The following is a 19464-nucleotide window of genomic DNA, read 5'->3' as shown; positions in this document are numbered from 1 at the left end:
GATGTAAATGCTTAAAGCAGCAGACAGAGGCAATAGAGAGTGGTGGGGACTGTGGCCAACTGGACAGCAATGCTCTGTTTGAAGGTGGAGCCACTGTTCAGCTTTGATTAATTGTTGCAACTTGGGAAAGTGGACCCAGTGTTGCTCAATTTTCCATATTTCAAGAGAAGCCAGAAGTCTGGAGTTTTATGTTCAAATACTTGATTTGTAAAATCCTGTGAGTGTGACCTGGCCCATGAGACTCCTTGGAAGTCTTGCCAGAAAGATCCATTATTGTAGTGGCTGGCCGACTGCTTCTCTGACAATCTGACGATCACTGTCTGCCTTAATTTAGAAAATGTATCCATAAATGTGTCGCTTGCGGTTTTAAAGATGAAAGTCACCCTTGTCTGACATTTCTTTCATGCTAGGCTGTTGGGAAGATCTTCTCTGGTCTGGCCCAGTGCGGGGCCTGGGGTTGCTTCGACGAGTTTAATCGGATCGATGCCTCTGTGCTCTCCGTTATCTCGTCCCAGATTCAGACGATCCGGAATGCTCTGATCCATCAGTTAACCACGTTCCAGGTGAGGATAAGTGTAGGCCTGCCCGGATCATGTTGCCAAGATGGGAACTTGGCTTTGTACCTTGGAAACCTCAGATGGTGGGCACTTGTCTTCCCAGACCACGATTCCTATTGATGAGAATTTGCCACATTTTTGTTTTCAAATTAAGATGGTTGGGTTTCCCAAAATTATCAGCATCTTTGATAAGACTGTACAGGACAGTAATATGCTAAGAACTTCAAACTAATTCTAGAAATATAACTGGTAGTTATGGACGGGCGGGGCAGTGTTTTCAAATAAGTGATGTGCAGGGCCCCCTTTAAAAGAAAAAAAATTCTTGGTGACTTCCCAAGTTTGAGAAAAAAGTGACTTAAAAGATTAATGTTCCATTCTATCAAAAGTCTTTTGATAGAAATTATCACCTGAACAACAGATTTTGCCTTCACACCTGGTAAAGTTAGAGCATTGTAACGAGCAGGATTTTTAAGCTTGTTATCAAAATGAAAAGGCAAATTTAAAAATTTTTTTGAGAATCCACCAAGCTCTCCCCATCCAAGGATACATTTGCAGACTCGAGTTTGTGAAGTCTGCATTAAGTTACATCAGATTAAGCTAGATTAGAATTTGGAGAAACATGATCATAATTTAGGCAGCTCAGAAGTGGGTTCTCTGACAACAGGGACCAGAGTGGCTGCGCCATTTCCCCGCTCCAGGGCCCTCTATGGCCCCACGTGCTCCACGGCTCCTCCTGCCACTGTCCCCGCCATCCCTGTGTGCCTGGCATTCTTGTCACCTCATGTCACTCGCTCTGCAGACACGCCTGCCCTGTGACACCATATGTGTCCCTGTCTGCCTAGAATTCGCCTTCCTTTCCCTTCACCTGAAAACTCCTATACATCCTCCAAGGCCCTATAGAGCCTCACTGGGAGGTTCAGGACGCAAATTTGGCTTGGCTTGTGAGGATTCCATCGTGGGCACCTCCACAGCCCTGGCATCTTGCCTACGTTCTCCTCAGACCTCAGTGTGGCTCATTGTCAAGAGATTAGGTAAACCAGACACTGTTAAACATTTTCAGGATCCCAGTAAAGGTCTCCTGGGTGGATTTCCTTTTAATGAGTTCTTCTGAAATATTTTAGGGCTGCGCTTACTGTTCCCATGGGGGGAAAATTTCACTTGCAAAGCTTTTAGGTTTCTAGAAGCTGCATTTTCAAGAGCAGCCCTCATACCCGTGAAAATAGCCACGCGACTCGCCGGAGCCTGCTTTCCCCTGTGATGGGCTGGCCGGCAGCAGCACCGCCCCCCCTTCTTTCCTTCGTCCTCTAGTTTGAAGGGCAGGAGATCTCCCTGGACTCGAGGATGGGCATCTTCATCACCATGAACCCCGGCTACGCGGGCCGCACGGAGCTGCCCGAGTCGGTGAAGGCGCTCTTCAGGCCCGTGGTGGTGATCGTGCCCGACCTGCAGCAGATCTGCGAGATCATGCTCTTCTCTGAGGGCTTCCTCTGGGCCAAGGTGAGGCCTCGCCAGCGCCACGCGGGGATGCCCTGCAACTCCACCCTGGGTCTGCTTTCAGACCTGGGGTGTGCGAAGTTTTCATTGGGGGTGGCTATAAATTTTCTTTTTTTTTTGCTTTGTCTCTCTCCTCCCTCTCTCTCTTTTTAAAACACTAACTTTTATTTCGTGATAATTTGACTCACGGAAGTGGTAACAATGGTACAGAGAGCTCCATGTACCCCTCACCCAGCTTCCCCCAGTGATAACGTCTTACACACCCACAGCGGGTTGTCAAAACCAGGAAACTGACATGAGCACAATGCTGTTAACTCAGGTACCGACTTCACATGGATTCCACCAGGTTTTGCATTCTCTCTCTCTCTCTGGTGTGTGTGTGTGTGTAGATCCGTGACATTTTATCACATGTGCAGAGTAACCAGCGCCACAATCAGGATACAGAACTGTCCCATCACCACAGAGAAATTCCCTCGTGTCCCCTTTATAGTCACGCCCGCCCTGCAACCCTAACTCCTGGCAGCCACCACTCATTCTCTGTCACTAAGATTGGTCACTTCAAGAATGTTCTATACATGGAATCATTCAGTACGTAACCCTTTGAGATGGGCTTCTTTCACTTAGCCTCATAACTTTGACAATATGTGGTTTAAAAAAATATATATTTCCTTTATTATCTTTTAAAATGTGTATAAAAGAGTATGCACATTTTTCCAGAAGGTTCTGGAAAAGGTACAAAATAGTGATCCTTTTAACGTAAGGGGTTGTCAGCAGGTGGCTTTTCTGCAATTCTTTTTAAAGGTTCTTACTGCCTATTAGGTTGTCCAGATTTTGAGCTTGCGTGGTGAGAGCTCTTGTTCTTAGTTTTCATGAGCAAAATCCCCACGCCATCCCTAGGAACCAGCAGGTTTTGAAACTTCGATGTAGACTAGGTGACTGGTCCTCAAAAACGGTTATGGCAGAAGCTTTAAAAGGGAGCTGCTCTTTTGTTTTTTCTTTTTTTGAGAAAGATTGACCCTGCGCTAACATCTGTTGTCAGTCTTCCTCTTTTTTTCTTTTTTCTCCCCAAAGCCCCCAGTGCATAGTTGTATATCCTAGTTGTAGGTCCTTCTAGTTCTTCTATGTGGGATGCCGCCTCAGCAAGGCTTGATGAGCGGTGAGTAGGTCTGTGCTCAGGATCTGAACTGGCGAACCCTGGGCCACTGAAGTGGAATTCGAGAACTTAACCACTGCGCCACTGAGTCGGGAACGGGAGAATCTTTAATAACATGTTCAGGTCAAAATACACAGGAAGCATTTTGGAGTGTGATTACTGTAGAATTAAAAAGTTGGATAGGTTCTGTTCTTTAAATTAAGGCAGTTAAGATTTTTCTCAGCTTTCAAGGACAGTCATCAAATTTTGGTGAGCCTGGTGTTAATCTGTGCTAATCCTCCTCTTTTTGCTGAGGAAGACTGGCTCTGAGCTAACATCTATTGCCAATCCTCCTCCTTTTTTTTTCCCTAAAGCCCCAGTAGATAGTTGTATGTCATAGCTGCACATCTTTCTAGTTGCTGTACGTGGGACGTGGCCTCAGCATGGCTGGAGAAGCGGTGCGTTGGTGCGCGCCCGGGATCGAACCCGGGCCGCCAGCAGCGGAGCGCGCGCACTTAACCGCTAAGCCACTGGGCCGGCCCCAAGGCTGGTGTTCTTTTAAAGTAGTTCCTAATTTATCAAAAATGAAGGACCCATCCTGGTATTTCTGTTAGAGGGAAGATTTGCTTGTTTGTAGAGCAGCTTCTTCTGAACACCTGTAGGCCCATTTTCTTTGTATAATGATGTTCTGTTGCTTTCAGGTCATTTCTTTTATTTATTTTTCTTGTCTTTTATCACCAAAGACTCTGGCCAAAAAGATGACTGTTCTGTATAAGCTGGCCCGGGAGCAGCTCTCCAAGCAGTATCATTATGACTTTGGACTCAGAGCCCTGAAATCAGTGCTGGTAATGGCTGGCGAGCTGAAGAGAGGCTCTTCTGAACTTAAAGAGGTGGGGCTCCGTGCACCAGTGTTCTCTGGGTGTTCATTTGGTTCACATGTGTTTAGTAAATGCTGGGATGGAGGTGACAGGGTACAGTAGTCAATAGAAAGTTTTAGTCTAGCTGTCAATTTGCTCTCTTACCCATTATATGGTTTTCCTCTATTTGACTTATTACTGTAGGTCAAGTTCAATGTCTTCACAGTACCAAAGTTCATGATGCTTCAATGACAATAATCAATCCATAGTTGCAGGATGGGGGTGGGGTGGAGGGGTGGGGATAAACACAGTTCTTGAGAAAGCGTGAACATGAGTTTTTTTCCTTTTTGCAATAAACATGAGAGGTGCCATCATGATTCTTTTCCCTGGGACTGGCCCCAGAGCAGAGCTCAGTCAGCAGGCTCACAGCTTCTCTAGAGACTACTCGAGAATGTTTTATATCTTATATAAAATTTCATTTTATATATCATATATCTTTACTATACTCGAGAATGTTTTATATCTTATATAAAATTTCATTTTATGTTTCATGAGAGGATTTCTAGACCAGCCCCTGGGTCTTTGGGAAATGTCTTTGAAGACGTCTGTGTTTCGTTCCGTCCAGGAAGTGGTGCTGATGAGGGCCCTTCGAGACATGAACCTGCCCAAGTTCGTGTTTGAAGACGTCCCTCTTTTCCTCGGTTTGATTTCTGATCTGTTTCCTGGACTAGACTGCCCGCGCGTACGCTACCCTGATTTCAACGATGCCGTGGAGCAGGTGCTCGAGGAGAGTGGCTACGTCGTCCTACCTGTCCAGGTAAAACGGTGCTCAGATGAGAGGTCACAGACTCCTTCTGGGTCCTTTCCATTGTTGTTGTTTTTTTCTTTCAGTTTTTTAAAAAAATTGTGAAATACATAATGTAAAATTTACCATCTTAACCATTTTTAGTACAGTTCAGTAGGGTTAAGTACATTCATGTTGTCGTTAAACAGATATCCAGAACTTTTCATCTGGCAAAACTGAAACTCTGTCCCCATTAAACACTATCTCCCACTCCCCTCCTCCAGCCCCTCACCCACCATTCTACTCTCCGTCTCTGTGAATGTGACTCCTCTAGGTACCTCATATGAGTGGACTCCTACAGTATTTGTCCTTTTGTGACTGGCGTCTTTCACTCAGCATAATGTCCTCCAGGTTCATCCATATTGTAGCATGTGCCAGAATTCTCTTCCTTTTTGAGGCTGGATCATATTCCATTGTGTGGATGGACCACCGTCTGCTGTTTTTGGGGTAATGTGATCACATAACTTCAGCATTTTGTTTGGGGCCCAACCGTCTGATGTTCTGTTCCCATCCCCCCTTTTCTTCCCCAGAGTCACACAAAAACATTAACTTAGCTATGACTGGTAGGATTTTGATCATCTGAAGCCTGTAAGGTTGTATCTGTGGTCATTAAGCCAAAAATTATTGCCACAGTGATCTGCTGAGGGGATAAATCCCCGAAGCTGCAGACAGGGTAGCTGCCTCTGGTGGGGCCACTCGGGGCATCAGGCTCCCCAGAGGCCTCAGGCCCGGGCAGCCGGCACTGGCCACAGACGAGAGAGCTCTGCACGCCGTTCCTGGCCCTGACTTTTCCTCTGGAGGTGGTTGTTTAAAAAGATGTGTTTTCTGGTGGGAATGTAAAATGGTGCAGTTGCTTTGGAAAACAGTCGGGCAGTTCCTCATAAAGTTAAACATAGAGTTACCATATGACCCAGCAATTCCACTCGTAGGTATGTATGCAAGAGAAATGAACATATGTCCACACAAAAAACTTGTACATGAATGTTCATAGCAGCATTATTCATGAGTCAAAAATGGAAACAACACAAATGTCATCAACAGATGAATGGATAAACAAAATGTGGTCCATCCACACAATGGAATATGATTCAGCCATAAAAAGGAGTGAAGCCCTGACACCTGCTACGACCTGGATGATGAACCTTGAAAACACGATGCTGCGTGAAAGAAGCCAGACACAAAAGACTACATACTGTATGATTCCATTTCTATGTCAAGAATGGACAAATCCATAGAGAGACAGAAAGTAGCTTAGTGGGTGCCAGGGGCTGGAGGAAATGGGCTCGGGAGAGATGACTAATGAAAATAGGGTTTTTTGAGGGGGCTGGGTGACGACAATGCTCTAAAATTGAATGTTGTGGTGGTTTTACAATCTTCTGAATATACTGAAAACCACTGAATTGTACACTTAAATGGGTAAATTTATGATATGTGAATTATATCTCAATAAAGCAGTTAAAAAAAGATGTGTTTTAACCCAGCTATCAATCTTTGTCCCACAGGTGGATAAAGTGGTTCAGATGTTCGAGACCATGTTAACCCGCCACACGACGATGGTGGTGGGGCCCACAGGAGGGGGCAAGTCTGTGGTCATTAACACTCTGTGTCAGGCCCAGACCAAGTGAGTATGTCTTCCTCGGGGAGGGCCTGGTTGCCAGGGCAGTTTCACCGTAAGGTTGGTGGCAGTATTACCTAGTCCTAGTTTGCTTTCTGCTTTCCTGGGAGGTTAAATTTGTCCTAAACACCCCTAAACTCAGAGCATCTTTACTTGTTTCACTGCTGAGTTAGTTAACCTATTTTAGAAGACAAAACAGTGACCCTTTTTTGTATCAGACAGTAAATAGGTTTATTTGTGAAATGAGTATTTCACAAGCTATTGTATAAGGATATTTTGAAAATTAACTTGTTAAGTCATATTTTCTTGGTGTTCAGATTGCTCCTTTAAAGTAAGTCAGGACACCCACTGTTACACAACACTGTTGTGGTAGCAGATGGCCAAAGAGAGAGCCATCTCCCCAAATGCCTTATTATCACCAGCCCTGCGGGAGCAACGCTGCCTGAAGACGAAAGTGATCTCAGGCCCCTAATGTGAAAATTGTCAAGACCTGTGGTGAACCGATGTCCTTACATGGAAAATGGGTTTTCTGAGAGAAGAGACCAGTGGAGAGAACCAGTGGACAGAGGCTTACTGACTTAAGGAGATTACACCATAGCTGTCCTGTATTTCATTCTTGAGTTAATCCATGGTTAGTTTATAGAACTATCACACACATATGTGTGTATATGTATGCCACTATTATTTTTATCTATCTATTTTGTTAATTATGAGCTGTGGTTGGTGTGAAGTTCAGCTTTCTGTAGATGAATTAGTCCCGTAGTGTTGCAGGAATTTACAGGTACATAGTGGGAAACAGCCTGTCTACATGACTTATCAAGTCAGCAACGCAGAGCAGGTGTCCTGTAGACACGAGGGATTGCACATTAAGAGTTCAGAGGCTTGTTACGTTATCCTGATGACTAACTATTATCTTCTATACACTAGTTATGAAATGTTCACGTAAATATGTCATATGCGTGAATATGTAATATACAAGAGTAGGAAATATACATGAAAGTTAGCTTCCCGTTGTCCTCAGAAGGCAAAGCTGTGCGTTCAGTTCAGACCTCACTTGTGTTGGGGCCACGTTTTTGATGAAAGGTGGTTCCCTTGCATTTAGTATAAGCCATCACAGTGAGCAGGAAACCCAGTGGAGTTTGTATGGATTGCATTTTAAATTCTGGATTGGATCCAAAACATCTAATCCCTCACATGGGGACTTAGATTGCCTTCCTAAAGCGTTTAGTCTGCCCGGACCACGGCTGATGTCTCCCCTTTGATTTAGGCTTGGGCTGATGACAAAGCTGTACATCCTGAACCCCAAAGCCATGAGTGTCATAGAGCTCTACGGCATCCTGGACCCCACCACCCGAGACTGGACAGATGGGGTGCTGTCAAACATCTTCAGGGAGACCAACAAGCCAACGGATAAGAAGGAGAGAAAGTGAGTATCTTCGCAAGGAAGGGAGAGCCTGGGTTAGTTCATATTAATTAGCTAAACATGACGAATAAACTACTGATGTATAGTATTGTGGTTTCATGCTTGGAAGCAAACAGACCTAGAGTCAGATGGTGGAGGCTGTGCTCACAAAGTGCCAGCTACCATCTTAGTCTCTTTATGTGTTATCTCAACCAGTCTCCTCGCCTGTGACAGTCCCCAGCTTACCACGGAGGGAACTGAGGCCCAGGGCACTAAGACTTGCCCCAAGGCCAGGGGTTTGAACTTGGGCGATCTGAGTCCAAGCCCTCAAATACAGCCGCCACACCAGGCTCAGAGGTCAAGGAAAGGCAGCCAAGTGTCATGGAAAGTTCTGGAACACTCTTCTGAAGTCACATTTTCTCACACATAGGCGTGGTTGACGATGCCCGCCCTGCTCACGTCATCACACGCTATGGTGAGGGTCAGGTAAAAAGGTACTTATTACCTCAGGTAAAAAGTTTTTCCCAGTTAGTTGTTCCTATGGCCCCTCTCAGGTAAACTAAGTGACGGTCCTGATTTTATGTTCTAGTCCAGTTCCATTAGTTAAAAAACCCTTAAATAATGAGTCTAAAGTCTCAGCTGATGACTTTTGGAACAACAACTTTTTAGCAATTCTCCCCAAATTCTGGATCAATCTAGGATTTCACATCGTGCTCAGTTGTCCTGTCTCTTTGGTGTCCTCTAATTTCAAGAAGTGCCTTATGGCCTTGATGTTCTGGAAGATTCCAGGCCAGCTGCTGTACAGAAGGCCCTAAGTCTGGGTTTGTCTGATGCTTCCTCATAATTGGATTCAGGCTATGCATCCTTGCAGGAATCTCACAGAAGTGACATGGTGTCCTTCTCAGCGTCTCCTCAGAAGCACAGGATGTTGGTTTGCTCCATTATTGGTGAATTTAATTTTGATCATCAGGTTAAGGTGGTGTCTGCCATTTTTCCTTCTGAAATTGATATACAACCTGTGGGGACATATCCTAAGACTATGTGATTGCCCCATTCCTCATCAAACCTTCGCCCAATGGTTTTAGCATCTATTGATTGTAGCCTGAATCTAGTCTTCTACGATGACTATAAAATGGAGACTTTCTATTGGGACAACTGGTGAAATTTGAATATGGACTGTATATTAGATAATAGTATTCTAACGATACTAAATTTCCTGATTTGATAATTGTACTGTGGTTATGTAAGAGAAGGTACTTATTCTTAGGAAATATGTGTTTAAATATTTAGGAATAAAGGGCATCATGTCTGCAACTTGCTCTCAAATGATTCAGAGAGACAGAGAGAGAGAGCAGGAGAGCACAAACGTGGCAAAAATTAACAACTGGAGAATCTGATTGGAGACTCTGGTTGAAGGGCATATGGGAGTTCTTTGTACTATTCTATTCTTGTAATGCTATAAGTTTGAAATTATTTAAAATAAAAAAGTTAAAAAAATACTGGAAGAAAATAACCCAAAAGGCAATGCTGCAAAAAACCCAACTACTCATATCAGTGAATTAAATGGAAGTAATATCAAATCATCCTTCCAACACAATAGAAGAATGGAGTCCATCCTTGGAGATGGGCTTTGCTGCGTGGTAACCCATTATAGTCACAAAACTGAAATGTCGTGTAGCTTGAACGCCTGAAGCCAAAGTGGACCTCCTGCCAGGACAGATGGTGGGTCAGCCAGGGCTTGTAAATGCACCTGCTCCCAGGGCCCAGCGGGTGTCATAGATGAGTGCAGTGGGCCAAGTTACACGGTGTGTTGGCTTCCTCAGGGCTGCCGTTAACAAATTACCACACCCTGGGTGGCTTAAAACAACAGAAATTTATTCTCACAGTTCTGGAGGCCAGAAGTCTGAAATAACGGTGGGGCTGCACTCCCTCTGAAGGCTCTAGGGGAAAGGCCTTTGCCTCTTCCAGCTTCTGGTGGCTCCAGGCGTTCCTTGGCTGTGGCTGAGTCCCTCCAGTCTCTACCTCCATCCTGTAAGGGTACTTGTCCTTGGATTAGAGCCCACCTGGATAACCCAGGATGATGTCATCTCCAAATCCTTAACTACATCTGCAAAGACCTTTTTTTCCAAGTAAGTTTACTTTCACAGGTTCTGGATAGACGTGTCTTTTGGGGACCACCATTTGAAATACTTCCCTTTTCTTTTAACTTTACCATAAGAAAACGAGGCATCAAAACCAGTGATAAATAGCAATTGATATTAAGTCTCAGATTTAAGAAAAGAATGAGGTGGACTGTGACACTTCTGTCTCCATGGACAGCTTACTCCTCAGCATCAGCAGATTGTTCCCAGGCAGGAATGTAGGTCTGTGTTGTCAGACCTTCCAGTTTGCTAGACAAGCAAGAAATTTAAATTTTTGTGTGAAGTTTCCTGATTTTAAAATGTTGGTGACCAACTCAAGCAGTTTTTATGTTTTTTTTTTTCTTTTTATTTTACGGGTCAAACCTCTGGACCAGGTAGGGTGGTTTGTCTCAGGTCCCAGCTAAAAAACCCTGGGAGAAGACATTCAACATGAATGGGGAGGTTACACCAAGTTCCGCAATGGAAGATTTCTAGGACTCATATCTCACTTTTCTTTGGTTGCTGCAGGTATATTTTATTTGATGGTGATGTGGATGCTCTGTGGGTGGAAAACATGAATTCTGTGATGGATGACAACAAGCTGTTGACCTTGGCCAATGGTGAGCGCATTCGGCTTCAAGCACACTGTGCTCTGCTCTTTGAGGCAAGTAGTGATGAAAAATAATTTTGAATATAAGTCTTTCTTTTAATTAAAATTTTAAATATTTATTAAAGCAGTAATAAATATAGATGACTGAAGAAAACCCAAACAATGCAGAAGAGTTTACGACGAGTACAACCCTTGGTTGTCCACCTACGCCTCTCATTCCTCTTTACTGTATCCCTGAGGTCACCGCTTTTCACTCTTGAGTTGTTTCTTCTGATGGTTACCCGAGTATCTACAAGTAACACACTTGGCATGCTATTTCTTCCTTTATCAAGTTTACACATCATCTATTGACTGACTGCTGTGAAAGTGAGGGTTCATCTCTTATACCACCAGCCACCTCCCCTCCTCAGAATGCTGTATTGCTAAATCAGTTAAACCAGTAATCAGTATTTAAATTATTATGAATATGGAAATATTTACTGTAGAGCCAACTACTGTACTGTGTTTATGTTTATTTTCTTTTAGGGCCATTTTTTTTTTTTTTACCTGGAGTTTGTAATTGCCTTCCTTTTTCTCTCACACTATTTGCCTTTATCTTATCTTCATTTGTTTTTGAAAACTTTCTGTTGTATCCTTTGAACCTGTTTCACAGCTGTGGCCCTGAGACTTGGTTTCACTTTAGCTTAATGTTCATGCCATTCCTAACTTGGCCTGCAAAATTTGTTGATGTGTGACTATTTGTGCATATCATTATCTTATTGGCTGACTGAACTGTGCCTTTTTTCCACAGAAACAGAGATGGGTTTGTTAATATTGCTGGTTTAGACATATACTTATTAAGTTTTATACTACCTGATCTCAACTTTGTTAAAAAAAAAAAAGAAAAAGCTGAAAGAAAGACACTCTGAAACAATGTTTGCTTCTTAGTGGTGGTATTTTGGATAACTTATTTTCTTCTTTATACTTTTTTGTGTGTGTCAGATATTCTACAGCATATTAATTTTCACATTAATTTTATAGTAAAAGAAAACTTCAAAAAGCGTTACATCAGAGATGTGTAATCCTCCCATGATAAACCTAAGCGTTCAATTAGAAGCCTCATGAAATCTGTGTTAATCTGGGTATGACTTGGGTTTTATGCAGCTGTAAAAACTTTGCACAAGTTTTTAAAAGAATTTTAAACATGTAGTTCAGTTGTTCGTAGCTGTAGACATGACTGATTTTCTTGATTTCTCCAGGTTGGAGATTTACAGTATGCCTCCCCTGCAACTGTGTCTCGATGTGGAATGGTTTATGTGGATCCTAAAAACTTGAAATATCAACCATACTGGAAAAAATGGGTTAATAAAATACAAAGCAAGGTGAAAATTATTTCTAAAATGAACTTAAAGTTATTAGTATTGGTGGCTAGTTGGAGAAACATAACCCAGGGGGATGTATGCAGTTGAAGGCCACGATCTTGACCTTGACTTTCCCATGATCTTGAGCACTTAATGTTATCAATAAATTGGATGAAAACATGGAATACACACTTACTAGATTTCAGATAATTCACAGCTGGTGGGATAGGTAATAATTTTGATAGTCTAGACCACTGGTCAACAAATTTTTTCTGTGAGGTTTAGAGAGTACATATTTTAGGCTTTGTGGGCCATATGGTTTCCTTTGCAACTACTTAACTCTGCCCTTGTGGCATGAAAGCAGCCACAGTACGTGAATGAGCATAGCTGTGTACCAATGAAACTTCACTTACAAAAACAGGTAGCACGCCAGGTTTGGCTGGCATGTCGAAGTTGGCAACCCCTGGCCCAGCCAAGCCCAGCTGTTGACAGACTTGTCTCTAGCAGGGGTCCAACTCCTCCTCTTTTGCTTAATTGGATGAAGGCAGTGGGTAAAGTACCTAGCTTGTCATGTTATTGGGATCTGATGGTTTCAGTTGACTTCAAACCATGTGATGTGTCACATGGCTGCTCAGAAGTGTGTGTGATCTAAACGATAGGCTTCATTGAAAGGTGCAGAGATACATGTGACAGTCATGTAAAGGTTGTGGCCTGACCACATCCATGACAACATTTTCAAAGGGACACAGGTGGCCTGGGTGTATCTCTAGAAGGACCACTAGGCTGGTGGTGAATTGGAAATCAGGATGTAATTACCCCAGAGAACAGAACATGATGGGACCATTTTAGGCACTGTCACATCAAGGCACATCAATGAATTGATGGGGGAGGGGCCTTCCACCCCTTTGCACTCTTTGCTGGATGACTGTGGCCACATCACTTGAACTCTAAGATAATCAGCCCCTTTTCTATTTAATGAGACCTGTTATCCCACCTCCCTCCCAGGTGGTGGAGTAGATTCTATGGCAGTGAAATGAAATGCTTCATGGTGAAATGAAAGCATATTATAAAGGACAAATTTGTATGCAAATATAAAAAAAAATATCGGAGTTTACTCACCTGCCAAATTTATCATTCATCAGAAGACATTTTTCGCTCCTCATTTGACAAGAAAAGCTTTCCACTAACTTCCATTTAAATAAGGAACCCTTGAAAATGCTTTGGAATTCTGCTCTTTTATAGACAGAGCAAGGTTATTTACAGCGTCTCTTTGAGAAATATGTGCCCTATCTCATTGATGTGATCATGGAAGGAATGGTGGATGGAAGACAGGGAGAGAAGCTGAAGACGATAGTTCCTCAGACAGACCTAAACATGGTAAGAAACGATCACCGTTAGCAAAAAAAATTCTTCCTAAAGGTGGACCCCCGGTGGGCTTTCGAGGGAATTGAAGATGCCAGATGGGTAGGCTGTAACAGTGCCGGCTACTGACAAGGGAGACACAATACTTCCTTTTGTGACCCTGCGCAAGACAAGATACCAGCTCCATCTGTCCGAACCAGTATGGCGGGTCATATGTCCCCATCACTCTGGGATCCGGGATCCCAGGATTTATGACCAGAACTGACCCTGGTGGGGGAGAGGAGTGGAACATATGGGCTGATCAGGTGTTTTCCTGTGAACCAGGTAACCCAGTTAACCAAGATGTTGGATGCGTTACTAGAAGGAGAGATAGAGGACCCCGACCTTCTGGAGTGCTACTTCTTAGAGGCTCTGTACTGCTCTCTGGGCGCTGCCCTGCTCAAGGATGGAAGGATGAAATTTGATGAATGTATTAAACGCCTGGCCTCTTTGCCTTCTGCTGATACGGAAGGGGTTTGGGCCAGTCCCGGGGAGTTGCCAGGTAGGAGCCTGGTTTCCTGCTCAGAGTGCTTTTGGTTAGGTTTCTAGAGGCAGCGACCTTCTTTTTCCATATTTTTGCCTGTATGGGTTTCCCAGCTTGTTTGCTTCTGTAGAGAAATGTGCAGTGGTCAGAGCACCTGCGGGTACCCTCAGCAGAAGTTCATATGTGTGAACTGCTAGAGCAGAAGCCCAGTTCCTTTGGGTAGCTTTTCTTGATGAGTCTGAACTTTTCCCCCTAGCTTAGGCACTTGCTTCCTTCACTGTTTAAGCTCTTGAAACTTTTCACATTTTGCATGACTTTGAGTTTCTTCTCCTTTGGGCTTCTCTGTCTGTTTTTTTAAACCACTTTCTAAAGTTCCACCACTTACTTCATCTGCTATATTCCTGAGTATTTGCACAGTAGACAATCAAGTGTGAATCTGTAGGTCATTCACAGGAAATCATCATATTAAGGTTTTAAGTTTTTGCATGAAAAATGTGCATCCTTATAGATCTATATACAATGAAAATGTGCATTCTCTAAGATGCACATGTAACACTAGGGCCCTTCTTTCTCCACCACTCAGTGATATTTGAATATGGCTTGGCAGGTAGACACTTTTCTAAGTTGTATTCTATAATCATTACCTGGGGTGTTCTTTTTAAAGCTCCAACTAGAATGATCTCAGGTCTTTCTATGGAGAGTCGTTGAGCAAATAAAAGACGTTTTAAACATCTAGGCTCTCTTTGGTGGCAGTTTGCGTGTGCTTTTCCAGAACCCCAAGTCTCCTTTGGGGTAGCGCTTCCCAGTTATGCACTGCACGCTGCCATCTGCAGCCCTCTCAGTCAGAGGCGATGCTGGGCCTGGTCCCGGTCTTGTCTTTCAACCCTAGTTTGCTCTGCTCTTGGGGACATGAATGGTCCTGTGGGCATCCCATTTCCAGATGACTTCTGCACTCAACTCAGCAGCCGGGTCCCCTGACCTTGTCCTAGCTCGTGACACCCCGACACTGTTCTGTGTCTGCATCATAGATTCATAGCTCTCCCTCCCTGCCCGTAGGCCTCAGTGACGCCTGCCATACCTGTTCATATTTGGCCTTGTGGGGACTGCCGCCCACCTTTTTTCCCATCACCTTCTGAGCCCCCGTCCACTCTGCTCTTTCCTTTTGTCTTCACTTCGTTTGCTGTTGGCCTGTCACTTCAACCTCTCTTGCCTAAATCCCTCGACCCCATGCCTAACTGTCCTTCTGTCAGATCCGTCTGAGAAAACCCGAGTCTGTCTTCCCTGCCTCTGCAGGGGCTGAGTGATACTGAGAGAATCACGCAACCATGAAGACCATTGCCCCCGTAAATTCAGTCTCGAACTTAACTCTCTCCTGTCTCCACAGGGGCAGCTTACCTTCCTTCTCCCCAGATCTCCCCGCCGACCTTCTCCCCTCTCTCTGCAGGTCATCTTCTTGCTTCAACAGGAGAAATAGAAGCCGTCAGATCGGAATTTTCCCCACTCCCAGCTGGGAAGCCTCAGATCCAGTTGTTCCAGCCCCCACCTCCTCCTGTCTCCTTTCTCGGTGGAGGAGGAGACCCCGCCGAGCAGGGGAACCCGCCCTGTGCTTCCAGGCCTGCCCCTCCCTCCTCCTCCCGCTCTGGTTCATTGCTTTTCTCCTCTCTTGTATCTTCCATCTCTCCCCCTCTGCCAGTCCTGTCCCATCGACTCTTAGACACGCTCAAGTAAAACCTTCCTAATTCTGTCCCCTTCTAGAGACATCTCTCTGCCTCTTCCCCTTTAAAGCCATGCATCCTGGAACCTCATCTGGAAGCTATTTCCTCTCGCATCCCACCTGCTTCTCAGCTGACTGCCACCAGCCTCCCTTACCCACCATTCCACCACCGAAACTGCTCCCAACCAGCATACCCATTGCCTTCTCTGCCGGATCTGACGGCTCCTGGCGTCTTTGCTTTCCCGACCTCGCCCCAGCGCTGGACATGCTTGACCACCTCCTGCCTTCTGGAAACTTCTTCCTCCACCCTGCTGGCCACGCCTGCAGTCTCCTTTGTCATTCTCCTTCCTCTGCGCCTCCCTCACAGCAGGGTTGGGTCCTAGATCCTCCTTTCACTCTCCCTGTCCTCGCTGAGCCCTTTTCCCCAAGCGCACCGCGTCTGACTTCTGTCTCCTCCCTCTGAGCCTTCTCCCGGGTTCCCTAGCTCAGTTATATTTCAATCAATCAATCAATCTCCTATCTATCTATCCGTCTGTCATCCATCTATCTTTTACCTATCTAATATTTATCTCCCTTCTATCTATCCATCTACCTCTCTACCTAATGTCTATCTCTCTATCTTCTATCTTTCTATGATCTATTTTCTGTCTGTCTCTCTCTCTATCCCTCTCTCTCTTCTATCTCTCTCTCTATCTTCTATCTATCTCTCTATCTTCTATCTATCTTCTTTTACCTATCTATCCAGTATCTCTCTCTCTCTATCTATCTTCTATCTGTCTGTCTGTCTGCCTGTCTCTCTTGTCTGTCTGTCTACCTATCTATCTATCTATCTATCTATCTATCTATCTATCTATCTATCTATCTATCTATATTTATCTATCTATCTTCTATCTGTCTGTCTATCTAGCTACCTATCTCTCTTCTATCTATCTTCTTCTCTCTCTCCTATCTTCTCTCTATCTCTCTATTTTGTATCTATTTTCTATCTATCTATCTATCTATCTATCTATCTATCTATCTATCTATCCATCCATCCATCTATCTACCTTTTCACATCCGTGACCTTGACCCTTTCTTCCCTCCCCAACCCATCACTTCAGTCCTGTCGACTTTTCCCCAGCAATATCTCTTGAGTGGTTCATTTCTCCCCACTCCCACTCTTCCTGTCATCACTACCCTGAGCAAGGCCGGAGCCTCACTAACAGATCTCCCTGTCTCTGCTCTTGCCTCCTTCAAACCCATTTTCCTATCTCAGCCATATTGATCTTTTGTTAATGCAAATCTGATCACGTCTGCCACTGAAGGGTTAAGCCCGGTGACTCCCCGGTGCCTCTGTGGTGGAGAAAAGGCCCCTTGAAATGGCTCACCAGGCTCTTCATGTTACAGCCTGCAGCCTTTCCAGCTTCATCTCATCTGCTCACTGCGCGCTACCCGCTTAACTCCCCTCAGTTCCTCCAGCCCTCTCTGCACCCAGTTGCTTCCTAGTCTCCCCTCGTGCTCTCTTCTTCCTCTGACAGAGCCCCAGCTGCCCCTACTCCTCTTGCACCAGGATTACCCACCTTTCAGGTCTCAGTCTGGCTGGCATTTCCTTTGGGAAGTCCTCCTTACAGTGGTTGCTCCAAAATCTTGTATTGGCGGGGTCTAGGGGTGGCGGTCTGTTTGGGGGAGAGGTGTGGGAGGGAACTTTTCATAAAGCTGGTTTGCATGGCGCCCCTGTGACTGATGATCACGGGGCAGCACGTGTGGGTGGAGGGTGATGACGACTAGGGGGAGGGCTGCGGCTTCCCAAGCTCCCTGTGGCTCCTGGTGCTTCTCAGGTCTCTCCCCCGCCCCTCTTGATTAGATGCCTTCACGGGGGGCCTGTTGCACCTGTACTTTCCCCATCGCACGACATAGCACTCTGCATTGAAATAGCCGGTTTACTTCCTCTATCTACTCCCACGCAACCCACCAACAGCTGTAAGCGCAGGTACCAGGGCTGTCTGCCTCACTAGTGTGTTCCCAGGGAGTCTCTGTCCAGTGGATGGGTAGCGTTAGTGCAAAATGCTCAGTCCATATCTGACCGGTGAGTGAGTAGCATTACTTGTCCAGGTAACAAGTAGTATTAGTTCATTTCAAGCTTGTGCCAGAACTGATTCTGTGTTTCTGTGTCTTCGATGGAAGTGAAATAGACCATTATTTACTGCAGGTCACCTTCCAACTTTGTATGACTTTCATTTTGATCCCACGCAGAAGAAATGGATACCGTGGAATAAATTAGTTCCAGAGTATGTTCATTCCCGTGAGAGGAAATTTATTGACATCCTCGGTGAGTGAGAACCAGACCCCTGCTCTTTGGTTTAAGAGTGTATGGTTCTCGTTCTGTGAGGAAATGAAAAGGATCCTGTGGTCTCTGTGGTACTCTGAGTCCCACCCAGAGTGCTGCTTGGGAGAAACTGAGGAGAGTGAGCTGTGGGCCTTGCCAAGAGGGTGGCCCTTTCGATTCCTTTTATGTGCTGCAGCCTCTGAGCATCTTCAGACGTCTGTGACTCCCAGCTCTTTCCCCAGGCGGGCCGATCCTGACAGGTGGGGGCAGGGAGTGGGGTGGGGACGGGGTGCTGCTTCCCCTCACATTTCCACGGGCTCCCTTCAGCCCATAAAGCTGGCTGGGTGTGGGAAGAAATGAAGGAAAGAACAAAAGAGGAACGAACGAGGCAGAGTTTTGTAAAAGGTGCTGCCTTGAAAAGTCGTGTATGGCGACATTTCTGTACTGAGGCTTATTTTAATTGCACTCCTCTGGCTGTTTAGATAACATAGAGGCTGAATAATGCCACCAGACAAATGTCTGATTTTGGTTCTTCTAGAGTTCTTATGGAGTGAAGCATACCTATTTTCTCAGGAACCAATCAGGATTAAAAACTGCCAGTGTAGGAGGGAGCCAGACCCGACTCTGAGGTTTTATTCTCTCTTCAGAGGAAGCTGTTGGTCAGGAAACAAAATCCTGCAGATATGAGAGTGACGTAAGCAGCAGAGAAGCTGGGTTTTTAATATCCTGAGTATAAATCGGAATTGGATATTAAAAACAGTTTGGGTGTTTTAAACTTGGACTGTGGCAATGATCACACAGCTATGGAAATGTATCAAACTCATCAGACTAGACCCTTTTTAAACTGCACCCTTTTTATGGTATGGAAGTTATGCCTGCATAAAGCTATTAAAAATAATGGTTGGGGTAGTGAGTTTCCCCCAAGAAGCTTTTACCCATATATACGTTTTCAAAGTCACGTCTGAAGTTTTTGCTGACGCTTTTTATGGGATGTGTGGGATTCTGTGAAACTCCAAGTTGCTAAATGCTCACCCTTTGGCCTTTCCGTGATCTTCCCATTCTTAATATATTCTTCAGTTCATACAGTGGATACAACCCGCATTACCTGGATGCTGGAACAAATGGTTAAGATTAAGCAACCTGTTATTTTGGTTGGTGAATCTGGCACCTCTAAGACAGCCACTACCCAGAACTTCCTCAAAAGTCTGAATGAAGACACCAATGTAAGTCTTTACTTGTATCCATTATCTGTTGCTGTGTAGCAAATTACCCCAACACATAGCAACTCGGTACAGCAAACACTTCCCGTCTCTCAGTTTCTGTGGTCAGGAGCCTGAGAGTGGCTTAGCTGGGTGATTCTAGCTCAGGCTCTCTCATGTGATTGCAGTCAAGTGGTTGGCCAGGCTGTAGTCATCTGAAGGCTCAAGTGTGGCTGGAGGACCCTCTTCCAAGATGGCAGCCTCAGTTCCCCACCGTGTGGACCTCTCCAGGGGCTGCTGAGTGTCCTTGTGACATGGCAGCTGGTTCCTCCAGAGTGAATGCCCAAGCAGGTGCTCCAATGCCTTTGATGACCTGGGCTTGGAAATCAC

General features: G+C 44.9%; 1 protein-coding gene across 1 annotated transcript in view; it reads left to right on the top strand.

The window, feature by feature from the left end:
* The window catches only part of DNAH10 (dynein axonemal heavy chain 10), a 141189-nt gene that overhangs the window by 73939 nt on the left and 47786 nt on the right, over nt 1-19464 (top strand). The window contains exons 34-45 of the mRNA XM_058531258.1: nt 411-563; nt 1866-2054; nt 3927-4073; nt 4666-4857; nt 6387-6505; nt 7767-7925; nt 10550-10685; nt 11870-11992; nt 13214-13348; nt 13658-13874; nt 17759-17878; nt 18953-19098. Of these exons, the coding sequence (XP_058387241.1) occupies nt 411-563; nt 1866-2054; nt 3927-4073; nt 4666-4857; nt 6387-6505; nt 7767-7925; nt 10550-10685; nt 11870-11992; nt 13214-13348; nt 13658-13874; nt 17759-17878; nt 18953-19098 (1836 nt within the window). The remainder of the gene's footprint in view (nt 1-410; nt 564-1865; nt 2055-3926; nt 4074-4665; nt 4858-6386; nt 6506-7766; nt 7926-10549; nt 10686-11869; nt 11993-13213; nt 13349-13657; nt 13875-17758; nt 17879-18952; nt 19099-19464) is intronic.

This window comes from Diceros bicornis, chromosome 35 (genome assembly GCF_020826845.1).
Source record: "Diceros bicornis minor isolate mBicDic1 chromosome 35, mDicBic1.mat.cur, whole genome shotgun sequence".
Taxonomy (NCBI): Eukaryota; Metazoa; Chordata; class Mammalia; order Perissodactyla; family Rhinocerotidae; genus Diceros; species Diceros bicornis.
This window is presented reverse-complemented; position numbering and strand designations above follow the sequence as displayed.